Source organism: Rattus norvegicus, chromosome 1 (assembly GCF_036323735.1).
Source record: "Rattus norvegicus strain BN/NHsdMcwi chromosome 1, GRCr8, whole genome shotgun sequence".
NCBI lineage: Eukaryota > Metazoa > Chordata > Mammalia > Rodentia > Muridae > Rattus > Rattus norvegicus.
In genome coordinates, this window is record NC_086019.1 from 203840337 (window position 1) to 203867457 (window position 27121).

Here is a 27121-nt window from a genome sequence, read left to right on the forward strand (position 1 = left end):
CCCCCTCTCTCCCCTTCTCTCCCCCTCTCTGTATATGTGTACATGGTCATTTTTTCACTCTCTCACCACCCCCAGTCAGATCAAGTCCCTACAACTGTGTAAGAACATGGCCCTGAGTGTTTCTGTTCAGTGGCTTCCAGGTTTGGGCTGTCAAGGGGAGTGGCACAACCTGAGAGTTTGTGTGTGTGTGTGTGAGTGCCTTCACACCTCTTATCTGAAGGTCCAGGGGAGGGAGCATGGGTCACCTGTGGGCCAGTGTGCAGCTTTTATGGCTACTCCCTGACTGGCTCTCCTGTGTGCGGCCCTGGCCACACCAGCACTCCTAGCAACTGTGGGCAAAGCACCTGCCTTTTCATCCTCTCTGCTTCTGAGATCAGCAGACACAGTTGGTCCATGATAGGCAATTCTGAAGCATGCACGCACCATGGACTGGTGGAGCCGAGCCTGCCAAACAGTCACGCCACACATTCCCCTCTCAGGTGTTTGGCAAAAATTACCTGACCTCTACCCTTAGCCACTTTCAGAACGTATGGCATGGCATCGGCCACATCACCATGTCACTCAAACGAACTCTCAAACCTTCTGCCAACTTGAATTTTGTGCCCTTGGTCAGCAATACCCTGCTGTCGGTCCCTGCCTTCCTTTATAAGGTTATAAGGAGTTGGATCGTAGAAGATTCCCAGTGTGAGTGACAGAGTGTCTGCTTGCTGTCTGTGCCTGCCACAATGTCCTACAGGCTCACCCACGCTCTCTTAAAGCCAGACTTCCTTCTTCCCTGTGGTTGAATGTGCTCTCTTGTGTAGATATGATCCATCTTTTGCAACCATTTGCCCCAGCGATGGCTACTTAGGCTGCTGTGAATGGAAATGCCACAGACACGGGAGAACAGGTGTTCCTTCAACTGCCTGGTTCCATTTCTCTGATGGACACCCACCGTATATACCCATCTTTCCAAAATGGCTCATCCATTGACCATCCCTGGACATGCGGTCCAGCAGCCCTCACCCTTCACACCAACCTGCTTAACTGCAGCCGCTCCAGCAGCTGCAGGAGAGGGGTGTGCAATTTCAGCGTATGCCTGTATGCCTCCTACTGCCGTCAGCTTCCCTCCCTCCCTGCTGATCTAGGGTGAACTCTGGGGCTTGGGTCATTCTTAGTGCTTGCTCCAGGGTTTTTAGTTTGCATTTTGTTGCAGTTCCCCTTTAAGTGATACTATGCTGCACCACATACAGCATGGGCCCCCTGGGCAGTCTGTGCCACCCCTCTCACCAGCTCTTGCTCTGGTCTTGTCGTACATGTTATAAAATCCACAGCACTGCTATTATTTTCTTTCACTTACGTTTTTGCTCAAAATAGATTTTTAAATGAAAACTATATTATATTATATATAATATATAACATATATAATATATAACATATATAATATATAACATACATATATAACATATATACATATATGTATGTGTATATATATATGTGTATATATATATATTTTTTCACCTCCTTGCTTCATGACTGCTTGTTTTTCTCCCCGGCCTTTCGATTGCTCGTCTTGCCTCCGCTGTCTCCCACAGGGTCTGCGGTTGGCCCTTTTAAGCACTCAGCACTTCTTGTGTCTGAACTCGGCCTTCCCTCCAGGCTCCTCGCTCCATGTTAGGAATAGCCTCTTAGGCTGCTCCTGCTGTGCCCACGCTCCAGCCACAAAACTCTAAGAAGCATCCTGGGTCTGTGTGTGGTTCACTGTGTATCTCCCCTCTCTTGGGTGGGGATGTCACTGTCCTGGGTTGGCTGGTAGCTTGTTTCCTCGTCTCTGCCTGGTTTCCTGTCATTGTGGTTGGAAGGTAGAGTGAGGCTCTTATTGTTTGATCTGGAGGGACAGCAGAAGTGCAGGCTCTTTGGCTTAACTTGGTATTTAGAGCACTGAAGGCCCTTCCCCTTCTGCAGTCCTGGAACCAGACTTGTGTGTGCTGGGTGAATGCTCTATACTGAGCTGTATTTTCAGCTCTAATTCGGTGTTTATTGATGTATGACATGTAGGGGAAGAAAGGGGAGAGAGAGGGAGAAGGGAGAGAGGGGGAGGGAAGGAGAGAGAGAAGCTGGGATTGGGTAGACTAGGCTCTCTGATAGAGAAGCCACAGGACTCTGGAAGCTCAGCGTAGTTTTCATATATGATTGAACAAAGAGGCAGGATTATTGCATAAAGCTGGGAAGGAAGCAGGGTTATGACATATAGATAACCAAGGAGGCAAAATTATTATATAGAGAAAAACAAATTAGCTAATCTCTGTAGGGGTAGTCTGTGTTGGGGTGCAGACTTCTGTAAAGAACTGGAGGGAGAAAGCCATGCTGAGCACCAGCAGAGGCCATATATGGGTGCAGGTGGGTGAGACAGAGCCCATTCCCATAGCTCCCTCTGGTGAGCTCCCCAAAGCAGGGCAACAATGTCTGTCTTTCCTAGAAGTGCCAGTATGCCCCTGTTGTGGACTTGGTTTATCGTTTATGTTATGTTAATCAGGTTTCCAAATCTCTTGGGAACTTGCATGTCTGCATGTGAGACAGAGATGGTGGTTCCCTGTCCCCAGCTGGTTCTAACTGGTAAATAAAGTTACCGGTGGGGGTTGCGGAGTTGCGGGGTGGGGGTGGGGAGACAGAGGGAGGACTTTTGAGGTTCCCAGGAAAGGACAAATGTGGGGGGAGAGGAGAATCACCACTGCCAAGAAAGAAGAAGACACTGCCAGGCCTTAGGAGGGCAACCTCTATACTACAGAACACTTTTGGTACAGGGATGGATTAAGCCCCAGAAGAAGCCAGAAATCAGAGCTGCAGGCTTAGCTCAAGCCCCATAGGGCACCCAGCTCATATTGGCCAGAATTGAGTCCCTGCTAGAAACAGGGTTGTATAGGGCAGAGACACCTTGACGCGGCCAACATGTAAGAGTCAGGGATCGTGGCCCATCAGGCCTGGGTCCGTGGTGGCCAAGATAGAGTAAGGATTTTCCTAAGTAATAATTCAGGGATATTGGAGGGGAGAGCGTGTTAGCTGTGGAGAGGTTTGGGAGTGCCCAGCCATTGTGTTGTTTAAGGCATATTAAAATAGAAGGGTGTGTGTGTGTGTGTGTGTGTGTGTGTGTGTGTGCATGTGTGTGCATGTGTGTGTATGTGTGTGTGTGTGTGTGTGTGTGTGTGTGTGTGTCTTTCATTTGTGAATCCAAAACACTTGGGAGGGCAGTGAGGGGCATGTGCTCATCTGCAGGGGAGTTTAGAGCAGAGTAACAATACTTCTGCTTCGTGCCCCAGGAGCAGTGCAGAGGACTTTCACAGACTGGACCATGCTACAGTCTCATAGGTGCCTGACTCAGGGCCTGCCTTGTCTTGCTGCCCCTCAACGGCTAGCCAAATGATTCTGGGTGTCAGATCTCTTGCTCAGTGGGATTCTTCTTTGCTGTGGTATTAGTACTCATGAAACATGGGTTCAGGGAGGCTTTCTGTTCACAGCACCAAGTGTCTGTTCTGGAAGTGATTTTGAATGGGTAGGGCCAAGGAAAATGTGAAAAAGTTTGGCAATCATTTTCAATGTTGGGTTTGGAACCCAGGGCCTTGTACACACTTGTCAAGTGCTCCACACTGGGCCCCACCCCCAGTGCCTTGCTTCATTACTTTTTGACGGGAGTTAACAGTGCTTTATCTGAAAAGTAATTTAAATTTTCCCATTTTAAAGTTAAGCACTACTGTGGCTAAGGTACTACTCACCCTTTTCCTCCTTATGGAGACGGTTCCACAGCATCTGGAGAGAGAAATCTCGTGACAGGGAGGTGACCTCGTTGAACACAGAGAGCCCCTCCAGGGGCAAGTCTAAGAGGAGCTTGTCCACGATCAGGATCATGTACTCAGGGTCAGGCTGCCCTGTGGAATGGAAATGACAGCGGCTCAGACACAAAGAGAGACCAGCTCTGAGGGCGGGGCAGACCTGGAGCCTCGGCTTCATCATTCCAAGCCCTGACTTTGTGGCCAGATGACTGACCTGGTGGCTGCTGTCCCGGGCAGGAGATATGAGGGAAGAGTATGTCTCCAGCCTAGCTTGCAGAGGTATGGCTACATTGGTGACATGCTAAGGTCCCTGAGGCAGCCACTGGTTTTGATGGTGAGAACAAGTTTCTGACACGGACTTGGACAGAGCCCTTGTGTACCTTATAGGATGTCACATCTCAAGATACCCAACTCCCAAGGCAGGCCAGGTAATATCCAGGCCATTGGAAACTCCTCCCAGAGGAATTTTCAAGGGTCTGTCCTTCAGAGAGCACTGGAAGGAAGGCTCACTCTCGTGACCCCACTGGCAGCCTCTCTGTGACCATGGATGTAGGCCACCGACTGACTGGGTACTGCCACTCTGCATGCAGTTATGCTGGTATCCAGAGGTAGGGCCACAGGCATGTTAACTGCATTCATTCATTCATTCATTCATTCATTCATTCATTCATTATCTCTCTCCCTCTATTCTCTCCCCTACCCCTCTTTTTTTCTTTTTTCTCAAGACAGGGTTTCTCTGTGTAGCTCTGGCTGTCCTGGAACCAAGCTGGTCTACAACTCACAGAGATCCACCTGCCTCTGCTTCCTTCGTGCTGGGATTTAAGGAATGGTGTGCATCAGGCTTCACCTGGATTTTCTTAAGTTTCAAAACGAGAACAGGTTTGCTTGAAACCTAGCAGTGACTTCGTCTCTATTTTTAATCCTGAGAGTTCAGTACAGAGCAGGGACTCAGTTCAGGAGAGAGGCCACAGGGACTGACTGGCCTGTCATGGTATGGAACCTGTACTCGGTTCTCCAGTTGCTGCAGTACACTTCTGAACAACCTTCTCTCATTCTAATTTAGACCTCGCACATTTGCAATCTGCAGTTTTCGGGGTGTTTGCTGCGTCTGGCTCATGGTAATTTGGCTAGCTTGGGAGAAAGCTTGAGCTGTTTTGTTTTGTTTTGTTTTGCTGGCAGCTGGGGGAGGAGGGAAGGGCGCAAGCAGATATCCCCTTTGCTGTCCATCAATTCTTTGTGGCTATCAGAAAGGAGACATAGAAAATTGTCTTTTAAAAGAGTTAGTTGTTCGTAAAATCAGAGAAGTAGCCACGAGACAGGACGGCCCGAAGTTGACCTTCCTGCCAGGAGTCACACAGTGAGAACATGCTCCCAGTCTTCCCAGTCAGAGTCAAAACAGTGGGGTTGTGCTAAAAGTACCACACAGACAAGACCACCAGTAGAGGTCACGAATGGGTGCAGGTGGGTGAGACAGAGCCCATTCCCATAGCTCCCTCTGGTGAGCTCCCCAAGGTAGGGCAACAATGTCCGTCTTTCCTAGAAGCACCAGCAGAGAGTCATCAGAGCCTCTCCATCTTCCCATCTGGCCAGGGAGAGAGCTGGGCACAGCACACTGCTCTTGCTTACAGGTACTGCGTGTCAGAACTGACAATTTGCCCAGAAAGGGCAGCATGGCTTCACTGTTTAATAATCCTTCTTAGTGAGCTGTCAGTCTCAGTGCCCAGAACCTTCTAGGGCAGTGTTTTTCAACCTATGAGTCATATCCCTTTTTGCAGGGTTTGGACAACCAGTTCACAGAGGTCACCTAAGACCATTGGAAAGCACAGACATTTACATTACAACTCATAACACTAGCAAACTTACAGTTATCAAGTAGGAGTGAAAATAATTTTAGGGTTGGGAGTTACCACAATATGAGGTCACACCATTAGGAAGGTTGAGAACCACTCTTCTAGGACCTCCCACCTAGCCTGGGGTGATAGTGTACTAGGAGACCTCAAGGAGAGGAACCTTGGGTCCTGTGCAGCATGCCCAGGTAGGACTTGTTTGAGCGTGGAACCTGTGACTCCTGACCTACCCAAGCTTTCCATGATGGGAGGGTGAGTACCCCCACAGGGTCCTGAAGGACCAGAAATGGCCTGTGGGTCTGTCTCTGCCACTTACCTGAAGGGAGAGATGCTTTCCTTTCCTTATCCTTGCCTTTATTTTTCCCTGCATCACTCACGGCTGTTGGCATCTGATTTCTGAAATTCAGAGTGACTGTGTTCAGGCTTTAGGAAACGTAGGGAAACACGCTCCATTCAGCCTAGTCCTCAGCTGGCGATCGCTGCTTCGATTTTGTTTCTCCTTTTAAAGACACAGTCTCACCATGTAGCCCTCACTGTCTCACAGCTCTTTAAGTAAACCAGGCTGGCCTCAAACTCAGAGACCTTCCTGCCTCCTGAGTGCTGGGAGTCATGTAAAGTCAAGTCATGTACCTCCACACACAGCTGCCATTGAGGGCCACCTTTGCATACAAAAGAGGGTTACCTCAGGATGCCCTCGTGCTGCTGGAGAAGAATGCCCACCTCTGCCACCATCTGCCTTCTTTCCTCCCAAAATGCGTGCCAGAGGCTGAGCCCCGGGACTCTAGAATCGCACTCAGACCAGGGCACTCAGTGGGGGCAGGGACAGCAGCAGCAGTGGGACTCCTGTCTATAAGACACACAGAAGAGCTAGGCTCTTATGCCTGCTCTTAGTAGGACCACAACACCCAGAGACAAGTTTCCACAGGGAGGGAAATCTCAGAAACCAGCTCTGGATGTCTTCCTATCACAACTGGCTACTTACTCACATGGGCACTTTCCTGTCTCCAGATGTGAGGTTGGAGCGGGCCTTCAGCTATACCCAGCTGGCCTGGCCTGTGACCTCAGGAAGACTCTCGTGACTGTGGGGAAGATGGCTGCCCTCCCACACCCCCCGAAGCCTTCAGAGGGAATGACACACTCATACCTGGTGTCTGGGAAGGTGAACAGGGGGGTGATGGGCTTCAGATATTCCTCCGTGTGCTCCAGGATGGTGCTGAGGCTCTGAATGCTGAGGTCTTGCTGAACCGGCATGGTTTTGAATTTCTGTCTTAACCCAAAGCACAGCCTGTTGTCTAGAGCGGTGTCTGGATATGACTTCCACTCGATTGGGAAGCAAATTGCGAAGACCCCAAGGGAATAACTAAGCTCCAGCCCTTCCAGAGAGAGTGCTGGAATTCTCTGGTGGGAATAGTTAAGCTCCAGCCCTTCCAGAGAGAGTGCTGGAGTTCTCTTCTGTGTTCTCCCAGCACCCTGCTCCCAGTGGTTTTCTGGGGGCTATTCTGACATCTCAGCCCTGTCCCTGTCCTCTGATGTCACCGTGGATTGTCCTGTGGATAGGGACAGGCCTAGGACAGGTAACGCTATGCTCTGTAGAGAAGAGATAGCCAGACGCCCCCCTCCCCCACTGGGGTCACAGTCAACTCAAGGACTCAGGAGAGCTCCCACCTTTCACAGGGCTTCCCCTTCATCCTCTTGAGGTCTGGGCCTCAAGTACCCTGGTCCAACCCAACCTTGGAGTCTTGATTTTCCCTGGGATGAGCTGCAGTCTACAGAATGGCTTAGAGCCTCGGGTCTCAAGTGCTTGGGTAAAAGTTCATAATTTTGCTGTGTACCTGGACCTGTGCGTGCCTCCGGAACAACTGGACTTTGGTCAACAGGTCAGAGATGGCAGTTGGACTTGTGGCCACCCGAGTCACCTTGCAATGACCTGTAGATATACACCTGTGGTCTTTACGGGGCTCAGAGCAGAGCTCTGAGGTGTATGAACAGGTGGAGATCCTTGTGAGGCTATTTAACCTTGCCATCTCAGAGGTGAGACATGTGGTGAGAAGGTCTTCTGGGCACGTGGAGTTCCTCATTCCTCTCTGGGCAGCGTGAGAGGTGGTACCCAGAAAGTTCAGACAGAGGCAAAACACAGTGGTGATTGACAGAGGGAGTTCTAGGGAGGCATGGATCCTCTGGCTCCCTTAGAAGAATGTGGGGCCTCTAGCTTCTCTTGTGTCCTGAGGTCAGCCTTCCCTCCCCTCTGCATCTGGAAGTGAGAGGTCCTGCTGTGTGGCAAGGATTTTTCCTACCCAGTGCAACCCATCTGGAGGGGCCCTGCTTACCTCCCACTACGACTGTTTTCCCCTTGAGTGTAGGCATAGTCCTTGGTCTCTCAAAGGCAGCACCATACAGATATGACCTGGAGGCAGAGCGCAGGTCACAGGCCCATTCCCAGGGGAGGTAACCAACAAAGCCCATAGCCAGCCAGCGAGCCAGTCTGCCCGGCACCCAAATAGGCGCCTTTAAATGTTAATTTTGGCAGACAGAAGCCCAGGAATCAGTCTGTATAACTCAAGTAAGAGTGAAATTGGGAAAGGTCCAGCCATGCAGGCCTATCCAGATCTAACAGAGAAATCCTGTGTGGGTGTGGATCACAGAGTGCCTTTGTCCCAGTACATCCCCCATCATGGAAATCTGTCCTGGTCTTTTCCCAGAGGGTCAGAAGAGGGCTTCTTATGTCTCTGGATTGAACGAGTGCTCATGCCTGTCAAGTGGGCTGACTGAGTCTACCCAGTTTGCTTCCCAGATGGGCCGGTCTGCCTCAGGCTAGGGGCTGAGGTGTGGCAAGCTTGCTATGCCTCCATGCCAGGCTTTCTCAATGGGGTGGAGATTGACAATGAATGGTAGGAGCGCCTCACCTGTCTTGTGAATGCTGCAGAAAGAGGATCTGGAACATGGGTGGGATCTCATTCAGGATGTTGAAATGCTGATCTGTGACACAGAGGCTCTGCCATGCCTGTGTGTGACACAGGGGAGTCTCTCAGAACACAGGGCCACTGCTCTCCCCAAGGTGTTTGGGCTGTGGAATGCATCACCACCACAAGGGGGCAGCAGAGGCATGAGGAATTCACCAGCTCCTCTAAATTGTCCCGCTCTGCCTATGTGCTGATGCAGTCCTCAGAAACCCTAAATGGTATCTCTTCAGGGTCCTTACTGCCTCCTCTAGCCCAGCTAAGGGCTTCCACTTAGCTCTGGGCTGCAGGCTGCAGACCTAGCTTGGAGTCAGCTTACCAGGTCCCCAGTTCTCCTGCATCCTGTGAGCCTTGTATATGGATAAACTGAGTAATCCTAAAGACTGCACACCTCAGAGTCCCCACCACCCACAGCAGGCAGCCAGCATGGGCCCTGACGAGTACCCCGGGATCTCCTGTGTGAGCTGCTAGTGCTTGTGGCTTCAAGATAGAGCTTTGGGTTTGCAAAAATGAAATGATGCTTAGAAAATTTTTGTCAAAGAGTAAGAAATAGAGAACCACATAAACCTTACGGGAAGCACCAAGTGGACTCTTCGCCATGGCCATACTCATGTGGCTGGTGAGGAGACAGGCCATGCTGTTACCATGTAGGAGTTGTGAACAGACTTCTATTGGTGGTGGCTTGCTTTTCTGCCTAGCTGCTGGCCACCTCTGCTATGTGGGAAGCTTCACCATTTCAGCTTCTCTCATGCCTGTACCCACGGCACATGAGACTCAGAGAGACAGAGTTGTCCTCCAGAACCACACAGCGAGAGGAGTCAGAGTGTATCACTTAGAAGCTGTCCTGTTAGCGCTCAGTGAGCAAGCACAGAGGCCCACAGGCCACAGGAGTGTGTGTGCAGGCTTCCTTGCCCATTACCCTGAAAGTGGTGGCCAGTTTCTGCTCTATGCTGGCAAACAGGCTGGTGGACATCTTGTCCTGCTGCCTCAGACGCTGGTGGAGCTGCAGTAGGGCAGCCAGCTGTGAGCTACTGGTGTTGCTCGTGGCCGTGAGCAGAATCTTCCGCGCCATCTCTGAGGTTGAACAGCTCTGAAGCAGAGAAGGGTGGTGTGTGAGCTGTGGAAGGGCAGCAGAAGGCAACTGAGACGTGACTGGGCATCTAGGAGTCTGTGCGAGCGACCTTCTGCTGAACTCCTGTCAAACCAGGGATCAGGACTATGCCAGCTCTTTGCTTGGAGTCTCAGTATGTCCCACCATGGAGACTGTGTGTGCGTGTATGTGTGTGTGCGCGTGTATGCGTGTGTGTGTGTTGTGCATGTGTGTGTATGCACGTGTGTGTGTGCGTGTGCGTGTGTGTGAATGTGTACGTGTGTGTGCGTGTGCGTGTGCGTGTATGTGTGTGTGCGTGTATGCGTGTGTGCGTGTGCGTGTGTTGTGCATGTGTGTATGCGCGTGTGCGTGTGCGTGTGCGTGTGTGTGTGTGCGTGCACATGTGCGTGCACGCGTGTGTGCCCATGCCTGTCATGATGTGGTGGTGGGAGGTGGTGGTGAGCACAGCACGTGTTCACTGAAGTACAAGAACAGCTTCCATTACTTCAGGACTAGCTTGGCCTGAGGCTCAGAGAACAGGGAGGATTTCTTCTTTCAACCACAGGGCCACCCCTGTCTTGTCTAATGGAGAGCAACATGGCTGGCTGGTACTAAGGCACTCCCACCCCTGGGATGACAGTCAAGGGCACTTTTGGAGATGGGCAGAGGAGGTCTATACCTGCGACAGTGTTAGGAAATGGCAGGTGGTTATGGGATCCAGGACACCAATGCATTCCACCATCTCTATGCTGGCCGTGGCCACGATGTCCAGAAGGTTGCTGCTCAGGGCAGTCTGTATACATTGTAGCAATACCTCCGATGTCTGAGCCAGGAACCTCTGGGCCAGCATCACGCTCTTCTGTGGGTAGTGCAATCTTAAGTTAAGTGGGCTCTCCAGGCAGAGGGCACCAGGGGACAGGTAGGGGACGCTGCATACCCTCAGACCCTCAGCCTTCCGGTTTTGCTCCTTGGGGGCTTCCTTGAAGACCATTGAGTTCCTGGAGGAGGTCTCTACACTCTTGTCCTCTGTGTCCATTTCCAGCGATTTCGGGCTGTTCTGCTTAGCACCTACCTACAGGGCACACCACATGCTAGAGGGCGTTTGTGGATTCCTGCTTGGTTGGCAGGGAAAGCACAGATGCCAGGAGAGGGAAAGATGGTAAGGATCAGTGGGCCCTTCAAGTTGTAAGTGATCGTGGAATATTGATCACACACCAAAGGTCAATGGCCTGCACATAGAGTGGGAGAAAAACCAGCTTTACACAGATGGCCTGGGCACCCTGGACTAGTTGACATCTGGGGAAGCCACCTCTCACATTTTGCCCAGGTCTGTCAGTTCCTGTCCACCAGCAGCCTTAACAGATCCCCGAGGACAGAGATGATCTGTGAGAGCAGTCTAGCACTCGGGAACAGAAGATGTCTGTGACAAGACAGCACCCTCAAAGTCAGGCCGAATCCTTAGAGCCGTCAAGTCAACCAGGGAAGACATCTTACAGCGGTGTTTGGGAAACCCATAAGCAAACTCAATGGGCCAAGAGGAAAGATCCTGTCTGGAAAACAAGAAGGAAGCTTGGAAGAGAGATGGAGAGTTTTGGTGTCAGGAAGCTGCACTCGAGGACAAGGAACAGGAACAAACACAGAGGCAGGTAGGAGCGGCAGGGCCTGGGGGGAAGCCAGTTTGTTTCCTGGAGCCTCCTGAACTCCACACAGAGACCGCTGCGTCTTTAGAGGCAGCCGTTCCTTGCTGTCTTACAGCTGAAGAACCTAACTGAGGACATGCAGAGGAGGTGGTTCGTGCTTCTGGATTGAAAGTCCCTGACTCTGTTACCTGTGCAGATGCTACAAACACCTGCTCACCCAGCATGGGCCTTCCTGATCTCCTGCTATTTGCAGCAGCCTACGAACTGAGCCTAGAGCTTCAGGGCCAGCTGACCCGGAGCTTCCCTGGGTTTTGAGTCCTGGGCCTGGCTTGCTACAGTCGGGTGTGAGGGCTCCTACAGGAGCTTGCCTGCCAGCTTGTTACTGAAGCTAGCACCTTCTTGGGACAGAAGTGCCTCTGTTTAGGCTCTTAGGATGGGGACTCAGGGACAGATGGGCTTGTGGGAGCTGTTGTTAAGGATCTGAGTTGGAGCGCTGCTTCTATCGGAGAACCCCAGCCCTAGAGGAGGGTGGGCCAGGGAGGAGCAGAGGAGAAGGTGTTGATTTCCCTTCTTGGAGATTTCCCAGGCTCTGTGGTATGTCAGAGGGTCACAGAGGCAGACCACACCCATCCTGGTGCATCCTAACATGGAGGCCAACCCACAGGCCATAGCTGTACTTCAGGCAGTGTGCAAGCTTTCTGAGGCCCCCAGGGACCTGTGCGTGTCCAGATGCAAGTGACCAAGACAGAGAGGTGCCAGGGACAGACCCTCCCTATTGCATCGGTGCAACACCTCTTACATCCCAGTTCTCTGGCTGAGGTGGAAGGGAGCAGACAGCAGGTGAAGGAAGGGCCACCTACCAAGAGTTCCTCCTCCCAGCAGAAGGAAGGGTACACAGGATCTGTCTGCACGGACAGCACGTGGAGCGCCTTCCCAGCCAGGATCAGCAGCTGGGCACGGATGTCCATGCAGCCCACACAGAGTGGATGCAGACTCTCCAGCTGTGCTAGCACCAGGTGAGGCAGGGTCCGCTTCAGGAAGAACCATTGCTTTGGGAAGACAAGGGGGTGTGTCGCCAGCAGTGGCTCTCATGTGACCTCTGCCCAGTCATCCAGAGATCTCCGATAACACCCTAGCAGGGAACATCTGGGTACTTTGACTTATGTCCTTTCTCTGTGCAGTCCTGTGTGGTAGCATGAGGGGGTGTGTCTAGGACTTAGACATTGGAGGGTTCATAAGACAGCATCTACTACCTTCTACCTGTGAAGGAGGGCTCGCTGATAAGTAGAGGTTAACGGTAGGGTTCGTTTATGTTCACCTCCACTTGTTTCACAGTGCTTAAGAGAACGGGAAAGTGCTGGGGCTACAGCTAAGCTGGTGGAGCACTTGTCTAGGGTTCTATCCTAGGACTGCCAAAAGAAGGAAGAAAAAAGAAGGAAGGAAGGATGGGGGGAGGTCTTACAAACCAATATTCAGTTACTCAATTTGTTCTGTTTGCAGCTCTTGGAGGAAATGGGGTGCAGTGGGGTGGGGGGGATGGGGAGGGATGTGCTAGGCTGCATGGTTTACTTTTTTCCTAAGATAATGCAATTGACCATTATCAGCCCTTTATCATGAATTGAGTGGTAACCCCAAAGCCTGGGAATGGGAGCTTTAAGCTTACAAGGGAAGGCCCTTTATTATTAGTTAAGTCTTCTTAAGGATCAGACCATACCTATGTGCACTGAGGTGTGGGAGTGGTCAAGAGCTGCCATGGCATGTGGTGGGGCCCCTTAGGTTGGCACCCTGCCCTTAGTGTGACTGGCAGGCCCCCAGGAAGAACTAAGCTGTCTGCTGTTACCAAGCCGATGGATGAGTAGTCACTGGTGTTCTGGAGGAAGTCTGCAAGGAGCTTCTCAAAGGAGTTCTGCTCCATCTGCAGCTCCAGAGTCTCCTTGCACACGATCTGCAGCAACTCCAGGCACGTTTCTGCCAGGCTGAGCTTGAGGCGGGCCAGCCTCCTCATCAGCGGGGAGTTGATGTTCTGTAACTGAGGTAGTTGGGAGGTGGATAAAGCAAGGCACCCTCCCCGAGGAGACCAACCATTGGCAGGCACTTTGACAAGGCCCAGCTGACATACAACAGCACGAAGTGAATGATGGATACATTTTCACACAGCAATAGACAGAGGCCAAGTGTCAGTGCAAGAAAAGGAACGTGGTCTTCACACTCTGGATTTCCCTGTTTCCTTTCTTGAGCCCGTGTTGACAGCAGGCTGTTCCCTGCTCTAAGTTAGTCCACGTTGTATAGAACAGTGGCTTTTCAGGCTGGGCCTTTGTCCCGAGAGGCTCTGCTTCACAAGCAGCTTTGAATGGTAGTGGATAATTGGGCTCCTGCCTGGACCTACAAATCATCTGTCTGGTACTACCCATGCCTGATAGACCGATAAATGAATCATTCCTGGGAGAAAGGGGCCATTCTGAACAATTACTGGGGTGAACTGAGATCATGGGGGGGTGGCACATGGGTGTATTTCATATTAGGGAAACCAGGCCCAAGAACTTATCAGGGCATTAGACCAAGGAAAGGGCATGATGCCCTCACTGGCCCCCATAAAGTGAGTGGCATCCAGCACGGTGATAGCCTGGTTCCCGCCAGTTTACCATCTCATACCAGGTGTGTGAGCACCAAGGACTCACAGGTGAAGACTCTCAGACTGTTCTTGGGGCTTCTGCTCTGTTCAGTCCCCCGCTGCTGACACAGGTGATTCAACAGCTGTCTCCGCTTGTCAGCCTGCTTGCCCATTAAGACCTGAACCTGCTGTCCCTGCTCTGACCTGATTCTGCCCTCTTATCTCTGCAGCTGACTGCAGCTTCGCTCTCAACTATGACTTCCTCAGCCCCATGTCTACAGACACAGCTTCTCTGTTTCCTTATCAACATAGACATTTCTCTCAGCCCGCCTCTGAAACCTCAAGAAACCCACTGTAGCCTCTTTAACTTGTATTCATTCTGTAACCCACACATGTGTGCATTCAGATGTATTTACTGTGTGCTGTGTGACCCGAGAGCTAATATTAGTAATTAAGATTGCAGAACAAGAACCTGCATATGCCTTCGCCAGATTACTAAAGTAAGCGGGATAATCTGGCAAATTGCTGTCATTAAAACTCTTAAACCTTGTTAACTTGTTTTTATTCAATAAATTCTCACACTTTGTAAAAAAAAAAAAAGACACAAGTGTGTTTGTCCCTGTTTCTGGCATAGCATGCTCAAGACATCCTGCCTGTCTCCCAAGTGACAACTGGCCACTTTGCGGTGCGGTAAGCCAGTTTTGTATAAATGGTGGCATATGGTGTGTGACTGCTTTATCACCGTTTGGTGACAGCTTATCCATATGATGTTTGTCTTTTCTGGTTTTCCACACATTCGAGAAAACATCTCTCCACATTACTTGCTCATTCTTAACATTTTACCCCTAAGTTTTGAGAGCTCTGGGTGCATTCCCGATACATCGCTGCTATCAAGGAGTACAATTCGTAAATGTTTACTCCTGGCCTGTGTGTTTCCACCTTCCGCTGGAGAGTATGTTTTAAAGACCTACTTATCAAGCTACCCTTTTATTGGGTCATATGTGAGGTACAGTCCTTTGCCAAGTATGTCATCACTTAGGGACTTTCCTAGGTGTTCTAGTACAGTCTTGGGCCTTTGGATTCCTATGCATTGTTTTCTTAGTCGGAGGTGTGAGCAGAAGATCAGGTTTTTGGACATGTGTTCTCCTGTTGTTCTAACACCATCTAAAGTCTGTCCTTTGTCTGTAGAGTTGTGCCTCTGTTGAGGACTCTGTGTGTCTCTTTATTTCTGGATTCTTAGGTTTGTCCCATTGGTCTGTCTATCCACTTTCCAACTAACCACACACTGATTGCTATAACTCTTTAACAGGATTTAAATTCGAGTACCACTGGGCTTCTAATTTTAGTCTTCTTTTGCAAAATTGTCTTGGCTATTTTAGACCTTCCATATTTTAAAATAATATTGTTGACGTCTATTAAAAAGCCTGTGGTAGTATCATGGCTTAGGTGTGTATGTGTTCGTGTGCATGTGTGTGTGCATGCATGCATAACACGTGTGTGGTTTTATAGGATTGGGTCTCACTGGGCAGCCCAGGCTGGTCTGGAACTCTGCATACTCCTGCCTCAGCTTCCCACGTGCCTGGATTACAGGTGTGCCACACTGTGCCTGGCTGGTTTTGTTTTAAAGTCAGATCTGTAAGGCAGTGCTGTCCTGTGCACAGAAGGACTGGGGTGTGCAGGCCCATACTTACATCTTGAAGGGACAGCATCCCCTGGACTCTGTGAAACAGCTCCTCTTCTTCCGATATAGCTTTCTGGGACAATGAGTACATCTCCAGATAGTAGGCAGTCTTTTGTTCCTCGTCTTTTTCATTTTGAGCACATAACCTTTGTACAATGTGAAAGTAGAGTTTAGACCAAAGGTGCAAGAGCTCAACAATATTTTGTACTAGTACATGCTATACTGATTAATAGGTATAGCTTCCACATAGTTATGCTACACATTATATAGTACTTAAATGTTTGCAGTTAAACGTTTTACACATGAAAGCATTCCTAATACATTTCATTCATTTTCAGTGTGCTTGTAGAGTTATTCATGTATATGCACAGGTACACATACATACATGTGGAGGTCAAAGGTCAACCAGGGCACTGTTCCTCAGATGTTGCCCACCCTTCTTTGGAGACAGGATCTCTCACTGGCCTCGAACCTATCATCTCGGCTACACTGTGTAGCCAGTGCTCCTCAAAGATCCACCTGTCTCTGGGTCCCCAGTGCCAGCATTATAAATGTAACCCACCTTACCTGGCTTCTTTACATGGGTTTTTGGGATTGAACCCAAGTCCTTGTACTGGCAAGCAAGTGGCTTACCTACTGGGCCACCTCCCCAGCCCCCCAAACACACTTCAGAACAAGATACAGAACAGTTAGAATGGCACCGCGTGTACACTGTGAAGTTTCCTTTTTAAGGAATCTCTGCCTGGAAGGTGTCTGATGAGGCAGTGCCTCAATGTCCGCCTGCTGAGTCAGTTACTGTTTTCCTGCCATCTTGGTGTCCCACAGTGGCTGCTACAGCACACCCTCGGTAATGGGTGTGTGGCTTGGGTGTTGGCTGATCATCGCTCTAAAGGCATCATGTTTAAAGGCTTGTGGGTGTCTGGGGCAGGCAGAGGCACTGTGAGGAGCACTGAGGGTTGGAGTCGGAGGACAGCTGCATGCTCACTGGGGTGCATAGCTGTAGTAGCAGCAGGAACAGGTGCCGGGGACCCTGCAGGACTGCAGGGATGGGTTAGCAGGGGGAGAACTGGGAAGGGAGTTGGGCTGAGCCATATCCGAGGCTGAGGAAGAGCAGAGGCTATCTGGAAGAGCTCAAAAGTGAACCCTACTCAGAAGGCGTCCCCTCAGGCAGCTTCAGTGGCATGGGTGGAGTGTGTGGTGGCACCCTTACCTCTTTATCCTTGCATGTTCTAGCTTTAAGTCAACATAATTTTTGTGGTAGCCACCAGAGACAAAGTTTTCTTCAACTTCCAACAGGTGATCTTCTAGTTCTTTCAGCAAAAGTGGGTACTTCTTAAGTTCTTTGCCAATCATGTTGCAGGCAAATCGACTTTGAAGTTTCACACATCTGCTAGACAAGTGTGTCCTCAGGATTGTGGGCTTGAAGCTTTTCCCACCAGATTCAAAAGCCCAAGACCACAGTGACCCCCACCCCCACCCCTGCTTCTGCCCAGAGTCCGCCCCGGGGACTCTGAATCTCAAGTACCAATGCCCACCACCCAAGATGGACATAATTCAGCCACGGCGCTGGATCAATAAAGTTGCAATCTAACAGCCCCACCCAGGTATCATGTTTGCCCATGGAAAACCATTGCTGAAATGAGACTCGAGTCAGGACCAGCTGATAAGACACGGTGCTCACAGTACTTTTCAGAGAGGATCCAGAAGTGGGAGCAAGGCAAGGATCTCTGCATCTGTGCTCAGTGAGCTCAGACGATCTCTGGAAAGGGGACTTGAAGTCTGTGAGTGATGTGTGTGGGGTTCCCTGGCAGCCCTACACAAGGGGGCAAAGCTCAGAGGCTCTAGGAGCCAACAGAAAGACACTGTGGAAGTGTGGGCTGGCTGGAAGGAAGCCCTCAGCTCCTCTGAGGCACATTGTGGAAGGAAGGGCTGGTTCCCAGAGGGACCTATGTAGACACACAGACATGTGAGACACACAGGGCAGGGAATGAACTCATGGTCCTGCTGGCTCCAAGCCTTCCTGGGCCTGACATGTGAAGCATGAGAGAGACTGCATGGTAGAAGTGGTCACAGGTTTGGCACCCCTGGCACATTACCTGGCCTCTAGCTCCATGATGAAGAATTCCAGTATGGAGACTCTGTTCGGCCTTTCGCTCTGGAGGGTCCTGAAAGTCTCTATGAGTTTCTGAAATAGGCCGCAAACCTGGGTGTGGTGATCACATAACCATGTCACTGGTCAGACCTCAGCACATACCCCTTCCCCCTGACATGCACCCCATGTTGTCTACTGGCTACCCCCAACTCACTGAAATTTCTTTTCCCTCATCTTCGGAGGATAGGATCGATTCAGCCAGAGTCAGGGTTAAATTGTACCAGAACTCCTCGGCTCCGCCCAGCTGCTGGGCCCTCTCAATCAAGAGCATGGCCTGCCCATGGTTCTTCTCCTTGTTGGCCAGCTCTGCTAGAAGCAGCAGGCACTGTGCTTCTGCACAGGTATCACCTAGCTCCTAGAAAGCAGGATGCATGATACATGATGGATAGATGGGTGGTTAGCTCCATTCGGGTCGGTATGGCTACCACATGGGAGTGCTCAGGAGTGGGAAGCATGCCCTGGGAGTCACAGGAGTCAGCCTGTGCAGGATTTCTCTCTGCTCACTTTACCTACATTCTTGTTCCCTCCCTATTCCTCCACATCTTTTCCTTCCCTGCTGTCTTCCCTGTCTCCTCTTTGAAACCTGCACTTCTCTTCCCTCTTCGGTACACATGTCCCACCTCTGGCCCCAGCACCTTTTTCTCATCCCTGACACCTACACGGCTGTACCCCAGCACCTGCTGTGCCAACCCTACCACTTACGTACCTGTCCCTCTCTGGTACCTGAGTCCCTACTCTCACTGAAGGGCCTGGGCTCATAGCTTACTGGTGTCACTGATTTTTCCACCATTGCTGGATCCTCATCTTTTCTATGAATGGCTCAAAACAAGCCACAGGCCCTTTGTGCCAGGATCGTGGCCTCGTCGACCCACTGAAGGCAATTCTAAGTCTGTCTGCAGGGGTTTGGTGGAGCTAAGAGATTGGAACTTGGAAGAACGGCATCATTAGAGCAGACAACACAAATAACTTCTTCCATCCACACTGTCCAAGGTCAGATGTCCACTGGGGACATAGTCCTGCCAGGTGAACTTCTAGGGTTGAGACACAAAGGGACAACATAGAGAGGGAGTGGGCACTGGGGTCCCAGGTCTGGGTGCAAATTTCTCTAGTAGGCAGCCACTCAGAGAAGAGTAGCCAATGCTCTCAAGCCTCTAGAGAGCCGGGCTTTGAGCAGTGCTCTGTGGAGGGATGCTAACTCGAGTCTTTTGGGGGAGCTCAGTGGAAACTTTGAGAAGCCACAGATGTCCCTGAAGTCCTCAGATGAGGAATAAAGATATATCTGAAGAGTTCAGGCCCAGGTCAAGATGGCTTCGGTGGAAATAGGTGAGACTTCTTACCTGGAAAGCGTGTTGGGCCTCAGACAGGAGCAGCCGGGCTGGCTGGTGCAGCTCCAAGTCTAGCAGGACCTCACCTTTGAGTATCCACAGCTGGGGGTAGGATGTCCCATCCAGGCCTTTGCCAGTCTCTTCATTTATCTTCAAAATCTATGAGACACCATGACCCTAAGCTGCTTTGTGCCCAGTGTGTGTCCAGTGACATGCTCCAGCTTAGAAGCAGAGTCATCCTGTGAGGCCAGTGTCCCACAGGGTACCTGGCCACGGGGATGTCCCCAGCATGCCTTCAGCCTCTGCTTGTCTAGCTTATGACATACCCTAAGCCTTTGGGACCTTTGTCTCTCCTTATTTACTCCTTTGACTCCCCCATTACTGATTGAGCTGCACAGCTTGGTAGGCCAGCATCCCCTCTGTGAACAGAGCTGGGAAGCGGTTGTGAGGCTGGCAGGTCTGCCTTTGTGCTTCTCTCTCCGTTCCCAGTGTACCCAGCAGCATACCCCACCTCCATTGTGGATGGGTCACTGGGTCCTCGAAGCTGAGCAAAGTGCAGGATTGATCCTTGACTGTTCAGAGTTCAGATCCCATTAACAAACCCCACGTGGAGCATGTTCCAACACACTCCAAGTGCTGACTTTAATGGGCTCACACACAGAGCAAGCGCTCTGAGGAACCAAGGCTTTCTGGGATGGCTACTCTCTCCCCATCCGCAGACTGAAGGGGACATCCAGTTGGTGAGGAGACAGCAGGGGCTTCACGAGTGGAGCCAGACCCTCTTAGATATACTCCGCTACACAGAGAGTCTCTCCCCTCTTAGTAATCGGTGCCCAAGCCCTAAGCACTGGTAAGCACTCACCTGCTACATTCTCTCTCTAGCCAGCTGACTCTGTTGCTGCTCAGGCCCCAGGTAATCTGTTTCACATATACAATTGCCTTCCCTGAGGAAATCCAGGGGGTTAGGGTGGGACCAACACAATCCAGTCTCTGAGTCTCCCATACCTAAGTGTATGCATAAGCACTTCACAAATCCACTGTGGCTTGCTGACTCTTTGGGGGCAATCCTACATGAAAGCCAAGTCAATGCCATTTCTGGGTTTCAGATCCTGCTGTTGCAGAGCCATGCTAGGTCAGTGTCGCCTCTGGGTCATGGATTCCACTGTGGCAGTCAATGCCAGGCTAAGTTCTCGCCACCTCTGGGCTATACGGATCCTGCCGAGCAGTGCCAACCTACCGTGTCTTGCCAGATCAGTGGCTTCACCTCTGCAGACTGGGCTGGAGCCAGCTGCTCATGCAGGGCTGGCAGGCTATCTTCTACAATGGGTTCCTTGTTCTTCTCTTTTTTAAATGCAATCTCTTTTCTGCAGCTGGTTGGAGTGAAATAGCATCATGTAACAGAAGAATTGCAGTGGTTGGTAACAATGGTCAGTCTTACTTACAGTCAAAGGAATACAAGTTAACCCAGCCAAGAGAAGCCCTGATTCACACGTGTTTACAAAAAACCAAAACAGCTGGGCAGCAGTCTGGTTCCCAGAACCGAACCCGGAAGCCTGTTCTCTCTGCAACTGTCTGACAAGCTGATAGTTTAATGAGCTTCTCGAGCCTTATTTACGTAGAGCAGACCTGCCTCTGGCAGCTTTCCAGAAAGGTAAAACTGCTTAGTATGCAGGGTTCCCTATAGAGCAGTGGCATGGCTCCCCCTCCCCCTCCCCCCTCTCCCAGACCCAAGTCACTCACCATACTAAATCCAGAGTAGTCCACTGGGAGGTGGGCCAGTGCACCACAGTACTTAGCCCAGTCTGGACACATTCTCGGTCACACAAAGGTTTTTGCCGTCAGAGCATCCAACATTTCTACCCCAATGCTCACACTTCACAGAACCCTAGGTCTTGCTCACACCAACTGCCCAGGACTCTCTGACTATAGGCACTTGGAACTGAAGTCTCTCTGGATCCCCAGCCCTGGTATCATCATTGGCACAAACCCTTCTTGTCAGTCTGAGTCATCCTTCTCCTCTGGAGTCCACCTGCAGAGTCACCCACCTGCAGTGCCACCCACCTGCAGTGTCACCCACCTGCAGAGCCCCCACCTGCAGGGCCACCTACCTGCAGTGCTGCCTACCTACAGTGCCGCCCATCTGCAGAGCCACCCACCTGCAGTGTCGCCCACCTGCAGAGCCACCCACCTGCAGAGTCACCCACCTGCAGAGCCACCCACCTGCAGAGCCACCCACCTGCAGAGCCACCCACCTGCAGTGCTGCCCATACTGCATAGCAGGCATTCTGAGTAAACCAAAGAACAGGGAGAGGTAGGGGCTGGGGATTTAGCTCAGTGGTAGAGCGCTTACCTAGGAAGCGCAAGGCCCTGGGTTCGGTCCCCAGCTCCGAAAAAAAAGAACAAAAAAAAAAAAAAAAAAAAAAAAAAACAGGGAGAGGTGGGAGGCTCTCCCAGCCTTGCATTTCTGGAACCCGTCTGAGGGCAGGGAGGACTTAGCAAATACTCTCACAGCCAGTCCAGGGAAGCAGAGATAAATGGCTGTGCTAATAGCATGAAAATAATTTTTGTAGGCAGATACTTGTTGCCAAAGGCTGCAGAATGAAGCAAGTATGTGTGGCAGACTTACATGTTCATAATTGACCAGGTGTTCAACAGCAAAACCCCAGAGGGGATTGCTGTGAAGGGATGGGGCCCATAGTGACATTAATTCTCTTCCTTACTTGTTTTCTAAAGTTTGCACGAAGGTCATAAAATTTACATGTGTGTGTGTGGGAGCCACATTGCAGAAATGAATAAAAATAGGACTATGTATGTATGCATTCTAGTGTATTCTTAGGTGGACTTGCTACCGTGATTGGCTAATTTAACTGTTGGACAGCCTACTATCAGCCAGCCACAAGTACTTCAGAGTGACCCAAGAACCTAGAACCAAACACGTGCCTCACTCCTCAGCATGTCACCCCTGGCACACCATGGGGGAGGCTGTGACTGAGGAAGGACAGCCTTCCCTCATCCTGACCCATCTACCCTTCTTTTCTCCTTTGAAGCATTGCTCCATAGAAACTGCCCCCAGGCACCTCCAGGCACTAGACCGAGGATCCAGTAGTCACGATGGCCCTGGAACTGAGAGGAGAGACACAGCCAACCTAGGGTTTCCTCAGAGCTGTGCTTTACAACCCCCTGGATTGTACCTTGCCGGAAGGAGGGGGTCCCACACCCCGGAGTGAGCGCTGCACACACCTGGCCTGCTCCATGTCCCCGAAGTAAGCCTGTCCAACCACCTCTTCATGATGAGTCGCTGCGTAGTGCAACCTCAGGTCAGAGCACACCTGAAAAAGTCTGGAGGGTGGGGGGTGGGGGTGGGGAAGGAGGGGCACTGTCTCAGAGGATGCTGTCCAAAGGAAGTGGTCCTGGGCTTGTTGTGCTTGGTCAGAGCTGCTGAACTAAAATGTGCACTTCAGTGTTTCAGTATTTTTTTTTTTAATAAAAGCTAGATCTACTCAGGGATTCTATAAGACCTCAGGTGATAATTTTCTCTGACATCCACTTATTCACTATGTGTACATTTTAGGGCACCGTCAGAGATAAGTCAGGCACCCTGCTGGGCTCTGCCAAACCCTGCCATAGCTTCCAGCAGGAAACTCCAACTGAGGTTTTGTTTAAAGCATTTCATTTGGGCATAGTCATGCGAGCATACTCAATCATTATTCATGTGTTTCTCCTCCCCAGAGAGAGCCCTGTCACCCTACCCTCTTTACCGCTCTCTCCTTCATTTCTCCTTCTCCTAGATCCTTGGTGGGAAGTACAATGCCCCTTGGTCCTTAAATACCTCAGCGTTCATCTTCTTAAAAACAAGGAATCCTCGAAGGATCAGGTAAAACCTTACAATAGAGATACCATTCCAATGTCTAGGTGTCTGAGGAATTTACTATTTACACAATCGGGTACAGAATTAATATCTAAGGTGCCGTTTGGTTTTATACTGTTTCAGACATAACTGTTACGTTCACCACTGTGGGGTAAGGAGGTATACCAACCGCAGATGGTAGAGGTCCGCAAGGCTCTTGCTCTCCACCACAACCTCTGCAATGAGCACGCCCAGCTGCAGGATCGGAATGCTGAGCTCGTGAAGGTACATCTTCTGCAGGGCTTTGGCCAGATGGTCTATGTAGTACAAAGTGTGCGTCTGTGCAAACACATGGCAAATGGGTGCGGTCACAGGCAGGATTTGCACACACTAGTACCCTGGGATGATGGTTAATAGTGACTGTCAACTTGGTATGACCTAGAAAGTCTCTGGGCATCGCCGGTGGGAAATTATCTAGATTAGCTTGGAGACTCTGGGTTTCTTTTGTAAAGGGTTATCTTGACTAGGTCAAATGAGGTGGGAAGACCCACACTAAATGTGGACTGGGGTCCTGAACTGCATGATGAAGAGAAGACCAGGATGGCATGGCCGCTCATTGCTCTTGGCTTCCTGAATGCCGTGAAGAGCTACATCCCCACCAGGATAGACCACACCCCCAAACTGTGAGCCAAAATAAATGCTTTCTCCTCTAAGTTGCGTTTATTGGACATTTCGGTCACGGTGGCAGGAAAAGTTAACCAATACACCCAGCTTTGCCTGGCGCAGTGCCCAGCACTTACAGTGCCCAGCACTCAGCAGATCTTTAACGTTCTCTTCCCTAACCCATCATTACAAGTTTTGCTTCAGTTGTCAGCACCAGAGGATGGTTAAAGATCCACACAAGACACACATCCATTAATTCATTAAGTTCGTGTTCTGTTTAATTTTTCCAATTCAAACCGATGATCTTTGTGTATGCACACAACTGGGTGTCTAGAAAAAAAAAGACCCCAGCCAATACCTCCAGTGGTGTTGGGCTTGGGTATGGGATGTTGAAGACATTAGACGAGCTGTATTGATCGTGAGTTTCTGGTACTTGGATGGCAAGCAGGATACAGAAAAACACAGCACTAAGATCTGGAGGACTATGATGGCCCGGCCCATGGGCACACTTGCCCAGGATTAGTGTCAAGGCTTGGTGGCTCCAAACCCCTGTACACACGGGTCATGTGAGATACACTAGATCTAAATCTGGCTAGACTGTACAGGTGGAGAATATTTGTACCTTGTGTGGGAATACTATAGAGTACTAGCTAAGATCGCGGAAAAGGAAACAATGTTTTTTAGAAAGGGCACAAGGATACACCAGTCACAGAGGAAAAGATTCCTAATTTCCACAACACCAAGGTTAACATTTCTACATAGAAAACCCTGTCACGGGAGGAAAGGGTTCATAGAGTGACCAGCTGTTTACAGAGGTGGCAGAGTGTCCCTCACAGAACAGGCCTGTGTTTTTCTTCAATTCCATAAGGGAAACAGAAAAATTGCTACATTATGGTGGTGTGCTGGCAGACGACATGCTAACAAGCCATCCAATATGGGAGATGCCATCCCATGACTCCTGGCACTGGATGGCAAGGATGTGGACAGCAGGAGCTCTCTCACCGGGGACCGGGATGGAAGTCAACACAGCATCCCTGGGATACGGTTTGCCAACTGGCAATATTCATCATCACTGGACTGTTCCCTGCATCATGGTCCAGAAATGTGGACACCAGTGTTCCTGGATGGTCCCTTTGTAAGAACCAGGAAAACTACGTCCATCAGCAGGTGAGCACAGGCACCAAGGCCTGATCACTGCATCATTGAAAGGGTCTAACATAGCTGTCCCCAAACAACATGGGCGAACCCCATCAACCCACTTACCAGGAGAAATATGCCAAACAATTCCAACATCATGGGGCCCCAACCAAGCAGAAAAGTGTGGGCAGAACCTTGGGTTCCCAAGGACATAGGGTCCCAATACATGAAACTTTCGTGCGTGACTTTGTGTCAAAAGGGACTATGCTCTGTGACCAGATTGAGGCTCTGCCCAAGGTATAGCCAGAGTGTATAATCTTGGAGGTATCTACAAGACCTGGACTTGCTAGAGAGGACTGGGTGGTCTTGGCGGTAGAGATGGCGTGTTACGAAGCATCTAGAGGGAACCAGTCTCTACTGATACTGTGACCATAAGAATATGGTCATGTCTGCCTAGCTTGTGAAGACTTATTCACCGGGGCTATGCTAGCAGGAAGAAGCAGGACTGACTGTGAGCATGGGTGCCTGGGTATGGATGCAGTGGGACGGGCTTCCTAAAGATATTGGCAGCTATTTGGAAGAATAAGGGCCTGGGTAAGAGGGAGGCTTTGTAGCTGTGGGAGCTAAGGGTGGGAAGCTGCTCTCTTTTCACACTCAGTGTGACACTCCTACCCTTCTCTCTCCTGGGTCCCTCTTTGGTGACATTTGCAAGGGAGACATCAGCTGTAGCTTTAAGGGAGGGAGACTGAGCTTGTCAGCCCTGTGGCAGAGACCCGGCTGGCTGCTCAGATCTACTCACGGGCTTCTGGAAGCTCGTCGAGTTAATAGTGTAGTCACTCTTGTCCTGCTTGAACACACTCAGCAGATCCTCAGAGCAGGAGTAGGAGGCCCACTCTCCTATGCTGATGGGGATATCATCAGGTGGCTTGTTGGAAGCTGGGGTTGAAATCTGCAGGGTGTGTGAGGGGGCAGTAAACCGTGCAGTCCTGAGATGGATACTTCTGACTCAATATGGAGAGGAGAGACTGCAGCCTTTACCACAGAGTCTGGAGGCTGTGGCCCCAGGGTGGGGATAGCATGCCTTATAGAAGGGGAAACAGAGGAACAGGGAGATCCTAACACCCCCCCCCCATGTGAATGTGGTAAAGCTGGGGTTCAGGCTCCATGACTGTTAGTCTCCACCCCCTGCCTCAAGTGAGGAGCATGGGGAGAGTGGGGGGCATGGGGAGCATGAGGAGTGTGGGGGTCGTGGGGGGTGTGGGAGCGTGGGGGGTGTGGGGGTGTGGGGGTATGAGGAGTGTGGGGGATGTGGGCGTCTGGGGGGCACGAGGGACACACCTCAAGGACCTCTCACCTGCTTCATGTCCTTGACCTTTTCCTTCTCCTTCTCCTTCTCCTTCTCCTTCTCCTTCTCTTTTTCCTTCTCCTTCTCCTTCTCCTTCTCCTTCTCCTTTTTGGTCAATAACAATTGTGAAGTAGCTAGTTGTAAATACCTTTCTGAAACTTGTTTTGTTCCTTCTGTCAAGGAAATCTGGGCCAGGGCAAGGGAGAGGAAATTATAAATTGGGAGCATTAAAAATAGAGTCCGTATCCCCCACTTTCTGCACCTAATTGAAGATAGCTCTTAGGTCTGAGGGTGCTGCTCAGACAGGGTCAAACCTGGGAGCTCCCACAGCATGGAGCAAGCCTGGTCACTCACTACGGGTCTGTGTGTGGATAGGTGGGTTTAGGGCGCGTTCTTCTAGGAGCCTCAAGGGCACAAGTGTGGCAGAGAGATGCCAACAGGTCTTGCAGCATAGAGAAAGAGGTGGACGATGCAGGAAAAACTGTCTGCATGCTTCTCGAAGGCTTTTGACAGAGGACCTGGTAAGGCTCTGACTTTTTTGAAAAACAAAACAAAACAAAACAAAACAAAACAAACCAATGCTATTATAATGTCCCAAAGGAGGTGGCAGCAACAAGCACTTCACGGTCTTCCCCCAAGGGTTGGAGGACAGGGTTGGTAGGGATCTTCACTGGCCAGCACCCTATCTCCAGCCTTCCCTTACCTGCAAGATGTGCTTGAAGAGGCCATAGGCCACCAAACAGTCATCATCATGGGAAGAGGTGCTTGGGGATGCCATCAAGGCCCTCAGGACATGCACACGGGCCAGGGACTCCAGCTGCCTCACACTTCGAAAGTGGTTCAAGAGGACTGTCTCCAGATTTGAAGGCATTTCGTTGTCTGTGGGAGACTGGGCAAGGGAGGCCTGCCCTGCACAGGATGGTGGGAGTGAATCTGGGACCCTGAACTGAATTAGGCTCCTGCAGACTCAGAGATAGCTCCCCTCCTGACCTATAGTGCTGGTCTAGCCACTTGTCCATC

General features: G+C 50.7%; 1 protein-coding gene across 11 annotated transcripts in view; it reads right to left on the minus strand.

The window, feature by feature from the left end:
* Cfap46 (cilia and flagella associated protein 46) overlaps positions 1-27121 on the minus strand; it is a 79572-nt gene that overhangs the window by 7519 nt on the left and 44932 nt on the right. For 5 of the 11 annotated variants that reach the window (XM_063281010.1, XM_063281008.1, XM_063281012.1 and 2 more), the window contains 22 exons: positions 26805-27010; positions 26111-26287; positions 25556-25705; positions 23147-23295; positions 22350-22448; positions 20347-20479; positions 19122-19268; positions 17939-18139; positions 17729-17835; positions 16843-17019; positions 15643-15778; positions 13181-13369; positions 12197-12389; positions 10638-10768; positions 10380-10559; positions 9530-9700; positions 8557-8654; positions 7981-8057; positions 7486-7580; positions 6798-6916; positions 5970-6049; positions 3750-3902 (listed from right to left, as the gene is read on the minus strand). In XM_063281010.1, the coding sequence (XP_063137080.1) occupies positions 3750-3902; positions 5970-6049; positions 6798-6916; positions 7486-7580; positions 7981-8057; positions 8557-8654; positions 9530-9700; positions 10380-10559; positions 10638-10768; positions 12197-12389; positions 13181-13369; positions 15643-15778; positions 16843-17019; positions 17729-17835; positions 17939-18139; positions 19122-19268; positions 20347-20479; positions 22350-22448; positions 23147-23295; positions 25556-25705; positions 26111-26287; positions 26805-27010 (3168 nt within the window). The other 6 variants (XM_063281015.1, XR_010063190.1, XM_063281011.1 and 3 more) reach the window with 6 other exon arrangements.